General features: G+C 50.2%; 1 protein-coding gene across 7 annotated transcripts; it reads left to right on the plus strand.

Annotated features, from left to right (window-relative positions):
- The first annotated feature begins 4,449 nt into the window (after window positions 1-4,449).
- Window positions 4,450-10,017, plus strand: TMEM106C (transmembrane protein 106C). 7 transcript variants are annotated; one of them, XM_004274409.4, is made up of 8 exons: window positions 4,456-4,507; window positions 5,049-5,263; window positions 6,196-6,259; window positions 6,757-6,916; window positions 7,006-7,146; window positions 7,589-7,638; window positions 8,335-8,388; window positions 9,267-10,017. In XM_004274409.4, the coding sequence occupies exons 2-8, from the start codon at window positions 5,077-5,079 to the stop codon at window positions 9,361-9,363; spliced, it is 753 nt and encodes a 250-aa protein (XP_004274457.1). In that variant the 5' UTR covers window positions 4,456-4,507; window positions 5,049-5,076; the 3' UTR covers window positions 9,364-10,017. The 7 variants fall into 7 exon arrangements, with proteins under 7 accessions (XP_033292353.1, XP_033292355.1, XP_004274457.1 ...); XM_012534634.3 differs by having other exon boundaries at window positions 4,460-4,581; window positions 5,000-5,263; XM_033436465.2 differs by having other exon boundaries at window positions 4,499-4,581.
- The last annotated feature ends 1,279 nt before the right edge of the window (window positions 10,018-11,296 follow it).

The raw sequence follows: 11,296 nt of genomic DNA on the forward strand, positions 1-11,296 counted from the left end.
GCCCTTTGGGTCTCTTTGATTTATGTGGGGTAGAAATTTTCTTACGAGGTTGCTTTAAGTCTACCTCTTAAACTGTCTTCTATCAATGGCTCAGCTCATTAGAGAGATGCTACTGAGGTGCCGTTGAGGAGAGAAAGGAAGATATGGGGACGGCAGGGAGAGATGGAGCCTGCCCCAGGCAGGGAAGGGGCTTCCCTCGGGGGAGCCCACTGGGGGGGGCCAGGAGGCTCTGAGACCCCTGCCCTGGCTGGGTCTGGCCTGTGCACTGGGCATGCAGGACCCTGGGCACCAGGTCTGCCAGCCTGAGCAAAGATTCCCAGGCCCCAAGAAAGCAGTACCATCGCCCAGATCAGAGGCCCATGGGGTGTTGAACGAGGAGAGAGCGCGACACGGTGGGCTGAGTGCAAGAGGCCCTTCCACCCCCGCTTCCTGGGTTCCTGAGACATCCTGGGGAAGGGAAGGCAGCCTCAGGGACCAAGACCAAATCCCCTGCCAGCCAGTCAGGATGGGGCTCTGAGTTGGATTTAGGTTGGTTTCCATTTTTTTTCTGCTAGGACATCTTTTGTCCACCTGGGTTTGTGGAAGAAGGTTCACGCCTTCCATGCAGCCAGCACTCAGAACACTTTATTGGCTCTTCCAGGGTGCACCACTGAGCCGGGTGAGCACGAGCCCCACAATCACCCTCCTCTACGCCCCTTGGGAAAGGAGCTGAGGAAGACCTTGGCCTGGAGGACCACCATGGTTCATTGCAGCTTTGGTAAAGGGCTAAGACCTTCAGTGGCTTGAGATGGATTGTCAGTTCCTTGCACACACGAGCCCCTGCATCCCAAGGGGTCTCGCCATCAAGGTGACCTCTCTGGGCAGAGCTCCTGCCTTCCGCTGCTATGGGCCCAGGACACAGCTATGGGCCCAGGACACAGTGCAAACCCCCAACCTAGACCGCTACTGTGTATAAGCACCCTCTGTGCCACTTCTCTTCCTAGAACAGGCCTGTAAACTTTCTTTCTGTAGCCAATCTTCCTAGGAAATGGCACAGTAAAGTAAAAAGAGACAGCACTTGGGAGCAGAAAATCCATGATCCAGTTCTGACCTTACCACTATAGCTGGGGCAATCAGCTTCCCCGATTGTGTCTCAGTGTAAAATGGAAATAACAGCTGCTTCACACAGATGGAAGCACAAGGGGCAAAATGCTCCATTGCTGGAAGAGGTTCTTAAACGCAAGGGACCATCTTCTTCCCCTTCTCCCTCTAGACCTTCCTTTAGAGAGCTGGACCTGGAACTTCGGAGGGCGGGATCGATTTCTCTCTTTATCTGAGCAACGCATGCACCAGAGCTTTGAACGCTGAGATCTCTGATGTGAGTTCGGATAAACACAGACTCCCTTAAACAAAAAGGGTCGTGTGCCCCTGAAATCTGCCCGTGGCCACGGTGGCTGCAGCAATGGGCTACGACCTGGCTCTGCCCCTCACTGCCCACACTCTAACTGGTCCGCTGGTCTCTGGAAAGTATACTGAACAAGGAAATAGAGGATTTGGCTCTGGTCTGGATTTTTTTCACTAACCGGGTGTCATTTAACCTCAAGCAAGTTTTCTCCACTGTGGACTTAGTAAAGGGGGCAGAACGAAGACCATGCAGAACACCTCCAACTCTAAGCCCTCGGTTTCCCCACGTGCAGGGCCTTTCAGGACCACGGCCCCGCAATACCTTGACTGCCCTCAGCCTGTGGGGCCGGGAGTACATAACACACCTGGAGAAATCGAGGAGGCTGGGAGGGCAGGGATCCCCAGTTTGTCCCACTCCACCCTGCCCCCCCCCACAGAGAGCCCCCCGTGAGCTCACGTCTGCAGTAACCTCACTGCTCATAACTGGGGTGCTGAGACAGCCTTGGAAGCCAGGCACAGGAGAGAAGGGATGTGTGTCTCCTTGGAATGTGCTGCCCAATTAAGACGGCCTCCTGGACGGCCGTGGGGGATGCTGGGACTACTCCCCCAGGCGGTGCGGGCCAGCTTCCAGGTGGAGTCGATCTGCAAGTGTTTACTGAGGGCCTGCTATGCCTCAGGCTTCAAGCTGGGTGCTGGGGGAACAGGGAAGAGCCACACTGGAGGGTACAGTCTATTTGTCCCAGACAGTGGACAGAAAGCCTCAAGGGTTCTGCTGGTTACGCCCCCAGACCCCCTTTACAGTCCCCAGCAACATGGGCCCCGCTTTTCCTCACCACAGGCCCAAGCCCTTAGCCTGTTTCTCTTCCTTTATGAAGCATCCACAGCCCTCAATCTTCCCCTGGCCTTCTCTTCCTCTTAAGCTGGTATGAATCAGGCTGCTGCCTCCTCACCTTCCCTGTGCCTGGGACAGCCTGGACCACCCTCTGCAGTGTCCATCCACAGTGTGGACATTAGGCTCACTGCCTCTTGCCCTTGGCAGGGTTCCAGCAGAGGCCACAAAGTGAGGCAATCCCCATGTGACTAAAGGATGGGCTCATTCCCCAGATTCCCCAGGTGAATTCCCTGTGAGAAGTGGGTCTTCAGACAAGAAAGCTGAACTTGGAAGACAGGCCTCAGACAGGCAAGAGGCCTCCCTCTCTCTAAAGGCATGTGCCCTAAAGGCGGATGTTAGAAGAGGATAGAAACCTAAGTGTGGCCTACATGGTGTTTGGGTAAAGCAGTCAGACTGCCTGTGTTAAAATCCAGGCTTCCCCTTTAACTAGCTCTGCGTCTGTATCTTTTAGGATTGCATCCCACTATGAGAAAGGCACACACACACACACACACAAAACACAATTTGTCGGGGTGGGGTTGGTTATTTTTCTCATGTGATGAGAAGTCAGAAGAAAGGTAGTCCAGAGCCTGAGTGTGGCTCCAAAGGTCATCAGGCACCCAGGCTCTTTTAATCCCTCTACCCAGCCTTCCTTAACATGCACTTCTTGCCTCATGGGCACAAGATAGCTGCCCCATCTCCAACATCAAGTCTAAATTCCAAACAGGAAGAGGAAGATCAAATCACAGGTTGAGTTTCCATCACGTTTAAGGAGCTTTCCTGGAAGTCCCACACACCTCATTGGCTCAAACTGTGTCATATGGTAAGTAGGCAGGGAAATGTATTTTTCATTGAGCAAATCATTGCCTCCAACAAAATCAGATTTGTGTAAACAAGGAATATAAACTGGTATAGAGCTTGCAAGGAGAGAGGTGAAGATCGATTTTAGGAAGGGGAAGGTACGGGCCGTAGATGGAAAAAAGAGGAGCAGTGGTTTCTTGTTGTTTCTGCCAAATATTCTTTTCTTGACCAAACTTTAGTCAGGTTCCTGAACCTTCTCCTAGGCCCATCTGTGCACTTATTGTATAATCCAGTTTTTGCACAAACCCTGCTAAGTCAGCTTAGCAAGAACCCCTCTCAAAATCTGATCACCTTCCATATCTGATTGGATTCCTCATCCTCCATCATCCCCCAGGTAATGTCTGACCACCATGGTGTGTCTTCAGCAATAATCCCGTTAGGTCAGTTTAGCCAGAATTCCCCTCACCGCTTATGTTTTCTCTTAGTAATTTTCCATCCACTGACCGGCACCCTGTTCCTTGACTCTAAATTCCCAGTTACCCTGCTGATTCAGGCTTGAACCCAATCTCTCTCCCCCACTGGAAGACCCCACTGGTGCAGCTGTCGCTCCACACCTATCACCATTGCCCACCTTGAACAAAGTCTGCCTTACCGTCTCCAACCAGTGTCATTCAATAATTTTTTCTTTACCATTTCTTAGTCTAAAGACTCAGTGGGCTGACTGGGACCAGCAGTTGCACAGGTGCCTAGACAGCAGCAGTGGCACCAGCCTTCTTCACAGGAGAAGGAGGAGAGAGAAGTGGAGATGGCAGAGACCTCGAAGGTCGCCAGCCTCCCTCCACGTTGCAGGGCATGCCCCCCATTCACCCAGTTCAGAATCTCTCCTCTCCCCAGCATCGTCTTTATAACTTCACCTGCTTAAAGTCTGCCCTCGCTTGCTTCCTTCTGCTGCAGGCGAAGCGCAACCAGGCAGTCCCTACAAAGAAACCCGCCCTTTAAAAAGTGTCCTCTAACCCCTTATGTGCATGCCTTGTGTGTGTGTGTGTGTGTGTGTGTCTAGGGCTGGGGAAGGGGACGCCCTAAAGCAGGATGAGGGCAGGTTCTGTGTCTGATGCACTTTTTACCCTCGGCGTCTCCACACAACCCCTATGCTCAGAGAATAGCTGAGAATGGCTTTGGCTGCCGGCTCTTTCCGCCTTCCTCTTCCTCTGGAAACTTGAGCCTTTCCCAGCATTTCTGGGGGACTCAATCATCTCCACTGCACCAGCCTCAAGCCCCGAGAAGCGCTGCTCCAACCCGAACCCCACCCCCCAGCTCTCTGCCGCCCTCTCCCGGCGCCGTCAGCAGGGCCGCGAAGAGCGCACGCGCGCGCTCACGCCGGCGTCCCCGGGCCAGCTTGCCATTCTGCGCGTGCGCATCGAGTGCGGGCAGTTCCGAAGACCCAAGAGGAAGGTAAACCTGCTGAAGCGGGCAGGTGGCTGGCGGTCCGGCCCGTGAAGGAGCTTCCGGGAGCTCGTGCCCTGCAGGTCTGGAGCCTTCGGCATTTGCTCCCTCCTGGGCGACTCCGGTGGGCTCGGAGCGCGCTTTTTGCCAAGGGGCGTGACCTGAGCCCGCCTCCTGGGTTTGGGAGTGGAGGGGGGTGGGGAATCTTTGAGGCCTGTTATTAATTTGGTGCCTGTTGATTGCTGGGGAGGTTTTCTCGAGGAGGGCACAGAGTTTGCAAATAGCGGACAGGAAGGGGTGAAGCTGGACCACGTGGGAGCTGGGGTGACCTGAGCCGTGGGGCTGTGAGGAGCTGGCGCCCCGTTTCTCCGGCTGTGTCAGGAGTCGGAGGGAGGTTAGGGAGCACTGCTACAAAAAGAGCCTGCTAGAAATTGTGCAGGTGTTTGGGATCACATTCAGGACGGCAATTCGGTCATTTTTGTGTTCTCACTTTTCTCACAGAAAGATGCACGGCCACCAACACGCGCTCACTTGCCTCTTTGCATCCTAGGACATGACACAAGTGGCACATCCTGGCCATGGGGTCCCAGCAGTCCGCTTATGCTCACCCCCCTTCTTGCAAGCGGAAGAAGGCAGATGACAGGGAGGATTTGCTGGCTGAACGGGAGCAGGAAGAAGCCATTGCTCAGTTCCCATATGTGGAGTTCACAGGGCGAGATAGCATCACCTGTCTCACGTGCCAGGGGACAGGCTACATTCCAACAGGTGAGAGTCTTTGGTGATCATGGGAAGGATGATTCCCCAAGGAGAATTCCAGGATACCCAGAGGGCTTCTCCGGTCTCCCAGCCAGAACTTTTCTCCTGGGCGGCAGTACCACGGTCATAGGCCATGCCCTGTGGAGCCAGCTGAGCTGACTTGATAAACTTGCGCAGGTTCCACAACTTCTCTAGGTTTCCCAGTATTTGAAAGCCTTGCTTTTCTTCACTTGCACTCTTTTGTTCGTTGTTTCCTTGGTTTGGAACGTGTGGCTTGCTCTAGACTGTGGGATTTGTCGACAGGCACATTTCTTTATTGCTGTCGCTCATAAGGCCTGGCGTGGCTTTGTGGGGGAGGAGCAGACACCATCTTGGAAGCTTCTGTTCAAGGAAGCAGGTAGTGAATCATTAACGACCTAAGATCTGAAAAATAAGTCAAGTGGAGGGAGAAAAACATGCACAGGCGTGGAGCCTGGATTGGGTACAGAATCATCTATCACTAAGTTGGCTCTCAAGAAGTCTTAACAGGGTAGATGGAGGGTCACAGAGGTTTAGAGCTGGTAAGAACCTTAGAAACCATTTACTCCAAAGCCTTCATATTACAGATGAGGACACAGTGGCCTAGAGAGGTAATGACTTCCCCAAGGCTATGCCATAGCTGAAAGCCATGCAGCAGCTCAAGGCCATGCAGTAAAGCCAGAACGAGATCCTACATTTCTCAACTTCCACATCACTGCCGTGGGAGCACTGATAGATATTTTGTAATTTGTAGCACTGTCTACATATTGTTTCTTGTTCATTAGACCCCAAATATAAAACTGGTATCTTAGAAACGTCTAATTCCAGACAATATATTTGTGACAGGCTACTGTGTGTGTGATAGAAAGTACTACAACACGTGGGGTTTATTGTACCGAAATTGTTGTTTGTTTCTTTTCTAGAGCAAGTAAATGAGTTGGTGGCTTTGATCCCACACAGTGATCAGAGATTGCGTCCTCAGAGAACGTGAGTCACCTGCGTCTCTCCTGTTAATGCCTACGGTGGTCCCTAGTCCCTTTTTCTGTGTATGAATGCCAGTTAACTTCTTGAAAACGTTATCTGTTCCTGTAAATTCCCCACTTGCTTTAATACTGTTTGCTCAAGTAAGATGTCTCTGCCCCCGTCACAGTCTGGGGAAGGGAACTTGAAGCTAGAAATGTTTTGAGAACAGAGGGCCAAATGAAGGAACTTGAATCAGTAGGAATTGGAGAAGAGGGTGTCCTGGCAGGTGAAGAGATGTTTCTGTCCACACAGTTCCTCTCTTCAGCTTCTCTTCCCAGACGGCAGACAGCATTCAGATGGGTTTGTGAACCCGCTCCACGTACTCTTTCCTGGTTTGTGATTCCTTGCTCTTTTCACTTTCTTGTCCCTCCCCGCCTCATTCCTGCTTTTGCATTTAATCTTGACTGATTGGACCTTGATCTCTGACTGCCTGGGTTGGTCATGTGCTTTGTCGTTTGCAGGAAGCAGTATGTCCTCCTGTCTGTTCTGCTCTGTCTCCTGGCATCTGGTTTGGTGGTTTTCTTCCTGTTTCCACATTCGGTCCTCGTGGATGATGACGGCATCAAAGTGGTGAAAGTCACGTTTAATGAGCAGGACTCCCTTGTAATCCTCGCCATCACGGTAAGATTAGGGCCTCCCTTCCTGGGTGTGCACCTGTGAGTCTTGTAGCCAGGACACTTACACGTGTTTCCTCTCTTGCTCTGATGCAGGCCACCCTGAAAATCAGGAACTCCAACTTCTACTCTGTGGCGGTGACCAGCCTGTCCAGCCAGGTTCAGTACATGAACACCGTGGTTGGGTCATATGTGACGACTAACATCTCCCTCATTCCACCTCGGAGCGAGCATCTGGTATGCCATCCTTTTAGGATCCTGGCCCCGTGGGCCTGAGAAAAGAGTAGGCACTGTGGAATGCTATCACCTCATTACTTTCCTCTTCCTCTCCTCATTTCCACTTGTAGCAACTGGTTGATGAGGAAGACGTGATGAGCTCTGTAATTATGAAAAATTAGGGGAAAAAATCAGCTAGCATTTAAGTGTTACAGGAACAAAAGAATTTGTCGGAGAAAGCGATTTGCCAGCAATCGAGGAGAGGCCGTGTGGTCCATTGGCCTCTCAACAGAGAAGAGGTTGGAAGATCTGTTGGAGGCTCATCGTCTGGATCAGGGACAGTCTTGGGGAAATATTTTGTATGTGATAGAAGAATGCTCTCAGGTCCTTGTGTTGCAGATTGTAGTACTGTTCTTTGTCAAGCCTCCTTAGCCACAGACTGACTCTGGTGTCTTATTTTCAGGTGAATTTTACCGTGAAGGCTGAGATGGGAGGACCATTTTCCTATGTGTAGTAAGGACAGTGTTCTCTACATGTGTGCTTTTTACTGGATGAAAGGGATTCAGAGTTGAGCTCAATTGTTGGGGGCCGGTCCTGCCTTAAGTTCCAGCCTTGGGCCTGTGGGTTCCCTAGTTTTGGGCATCTTGAAGTTTATTTGGAGGATGTGGTATTTTTTTTTTTTTTTGCGGTACGCGGGCCTCTCACTGTTGTGGCCTCTCCTGTTGCGGAGCACAAGCTCCGGACGCGCAGGCTCAGCGGCCATGGCTCACGGGCTGAGCCGCTCCGCGGCATGTGGGATCTTCCCAGACCGGGGCACGAACCCGTGTCCCCTGCATCGGCAGGCAGACTCTCAACCACTGTGCCACCAGTGAAGCCCAGGATGTGGTATTTGATATGTGACTGAAGTGCTCCAATTTCTTAAAGAGAACATTAGGCCACTAGAAACATTTCCAAGCTGCAGCATTTTGTGATGGGTATGAACAAACAAAAAGATGGTGTTGTGGGAGGATGGAAGGACACTTGTGGGGACTCGGAACTAGTGAGCCAGGACAGCACTTAAGCCAGAAGGGCGGGTGTGGGGCAGGGGAGGTGCCCAAACGGGGCTGACTGCTCCTCAGTTTGACAGTGTAACTCAGCACTCCTGCTGATTCGCCTTTTTTTAAAAAAACAAAAACAAAAACAACCATTTCTCCGTTTGCTGTTTTGCAGCTTCTTCTGCAGGTTACCCGATATCCTGGTGCACAGCACAGTGGTCTTCATGCGGTACGTTGCTCATTTCCCTGTGTCCAGGGCCTTTGTGTTTGAGCCTGGACCGTCAGGCCACGTGAGCTGGCCGCGTTTGCTCAGGAGAGCCCGTGGGACCCACAGACCAAAGGGGGGATGCCCAGTACCTTACAGGCACAGACACGGCAGAGCCTTGCTGTCGTTTAGATAGTGTCCAAATCCCTGTCACAAATCACCAGGGTCACAGTGAACGGTTAGTTGTAGAATTTTCTCCATGAAATGGGGTCGAGTTGTGTGATCCCTTTAGAATCCTGATGGAACTAGTAAAGAAAAGAAAAGCTTTCTCAAGGCATAAGCCCTGGGCATCTGGCCAGACTTACTCTGTAGCCGCACAAATTACCACATTGTTATGGACCGGTAGGGAAATCTCTAGAACCGTGACTGTTAAATTTGCAAGTGACAAGGTTCTGCTGCAGACATTTGAAATAGCAGGGTTAGAGCAGGGTTTCTTAGCCTTGGCACTATTGACATTTTGGGCCAGACAGTTGTTTGTTGCGAGGGGCTGTTCTGTGCCTTGTAGGACGTTTTACAGCCTGGCCTCTACCCACTAGATGCCAGTAACACCACCTCCTCCCCCACTCAGTTGTAACAACCCCAAATGTTCAGACGTTGCCAGAAGTCCCCTGTGGGTTAAAATCGTCCCCGGTTCAGAACCACATATTTAGAGGGTCAGCTCAGGGCACAGTGTCTCTGGGGATGTGGAAAGATCCTCTGACCTCCTGGTTGTGTAACCATGAAGATACGTATCTAGGACCTGTGGATATTACTGCCTGAGCTTGCAAGAAATTACTCGGGCGATGTTTCTTACTTATTTCGTCTCAGAAACAATTAATTCTCGTTGGTTTTCCTTTCTCTAGAACTTCAGTGAAGATTTCCTACATTGGCCACATGACCCAGAGCTCCCTGGAGACACATCACTATGTGGATTGTGGAGCAAATTCCACAGCTGTTTAGAAACTGCTCTTGGTCCTTCCATGGCAGCACCTGTCAGAAGAGACACAGCATCTGTTTCCGGGGCCTGAGCCCTGTACCTACCCCAGGGGGTAGAACCAGAGGAGAAATTGGTTCTCTCAGTCCCCAGCAGACGTTCCTCCTGCCACTAGGGAGGAAAACTCCTCTCTGTAGCGCCATTTACTTTTCTCAGAACCAGCAGGATCACTGCCTAGTGCCTAGCCTATGCCCAGCAAATAGTAGGCACTCAAAGAAGGTTTGAAGAGTTTAACTGAGATCTTTTCAACTGTTCTTGGGCTATTATCAGTTAAAATCATACCATGGTTCTAGGGTATCAGACGATAGAGTGATCCGGAAATAAGACGGTCGGTGCAGTTGCAGAACTGTTTTCGGGGCCTCATCACAGAAGAGGCAGCAGGGAGGGAGCATTTGGATACATTAAAGAAGAAAGCACAGACCATTCAATATGTGAAATTTATTCATCTGCTTCCAAATGCCTAGGAACTTTATTAAAGAAAAAAAAAATAACTTTTTTTTTCCTGTAGAAAGTTAAAACTGTTTTTACCAAGAGTCTGTGGGGTCTGATTTACCCTTCATCCATTGGCTGGAACGTGGATTGGAGAATTTGGTAGAAAAGTAAACCCTGCTTTTGATTCATCTGTGTATCCTCTGATTGTCTGGATGTCTCAGTAGGCACCTCTGGGGGACCGTAGAATAGTTGCTTGTGAAGTGTTATCAGCACACGATGGGAAGGGAAGAGAAGAAGCCCTGCTTGTACTGTCCCCGTGAGCTCCTATCACAGTCTGTCTACCTCTGATGGTGACAGGTTGGCCTATCGCTGTTGTAGAACAGAGCACTTAATGCCCCCTGGAGGTTGGACGAGGTAGAGCAGTGATGCCTGAGGATTGAGAAGCTGCTTCCCTGAGGAGGAATAACTTGCTAATTAAGAGGACCTGGTTTGAAGTTGAAAGTTTCTTGAACTGTCTCCACCCTCTCCACCACCCAAAGCGCAGGCTCCAGCCCCACGATGGCAGGGCATCTAGGGGGAAGCTTGAGTAGTCAGTTTCAGAACTCCGCTGAGGTGGGCTCCAGCTCCTTCTCCAGCACTCGTGCCTCGGGAAACCCTAACAGCAACAGGTGGTGGCACAGGGTCTATTTTCTTTTTTGTCCTCATTCACATAGCTTGATTTTCAATATCAATGATCATTGCACTCTGAATCTTCAGGCTAAGGCTAAATTTCATGGTGTTTGGTGGATGCTGACCATGCTTGAGTAACCCAAGAGCTGAGGGTTGAAAGCCGAGTTTCCCTGTTAACCTGGATCCTTTAACGGCCTGTAGTACACGATGGTGATGACTGTTCTGTGTGTAAATGATGGAACACGACTTGTATGGAAGCAGATGTGCACCATTTTTGAGGACATGCCCTGAACACATGAAGATGTACACATTGCTACATTTTTTATTTTCCAATTTTCCAAACATCCTCTAGCGTATTTTTCATGTGATTTTGACGAGGTTACTCCTATTGGTACTTCAGTTTTGAATAATTTTTTGTGACCATGTGCCTCAGTAGCATTTCTTGCTTCTCAACGTTATCTTTATTTTTTTATTTTAGAACTTTCAAGTTGTTTACTCATTTTTTTTTTAAATTGGGGTATAGTTGTTTTACAGTGTTGTATTAGTTTCTGCTGTACAGCGAAGTAGAGTTCCCTGTGCTATACAGCAGGTTCTTATTATCTGTTTTATACATATTAGTGTATATATGTCAATCCCAATCTCCCAGTTCATCCCCCCACCCCACCCCCCTGCTTTTCCCCCCGGTATCCATACATTTGTTCTCTACATCTGTGTTTCTGTTTCTGCCTTGCAAACTGGTTCATCTGTACCATTTTTCTAGATTCCACATATATGCGTTAGTATATGGTATTTGTTTTT

The sequence above is a fragment of the Orcinus orca genome, chromosome 11 (genome assembly GCF_937001465.1).
Source record: "Orcinus orca chromosome 11, mOrcOrc1.1, whole genome shotgun sequence".
Taxonomy (NCBI): domain Eukaryota; kingdom Metazoa; phylum Chordata; class Mammalia; order Artiodactyla; family Delphinidae; genus Orcinus; species Orcinus orca.

Bases quoted from the DNA above. Each gene is read 5' to 3' on its own strand.
- TMEM106C (XM_033436462.2), top strand. From the start codon at position 5,077: ATGGGGTCCCAGCAGTCCGCTTATGCTCACCCCCCTTCTTGCAAGCGG. The intron at 5,264-6,195 runs GTGAGAGTCTTT...TTTCTTTTCTAG, and splicing joins GACAGGCTACATTCCAACAG to AGCAAGTAAATGAGTTGGTG. The intron at 6,917-7,005 runs GTAAGATTAGGG...GCTCTGATGCAG, and splicing joins TTGTAATCCTCGCCATCACG to GCCACCCTGAAAATCAGGAA.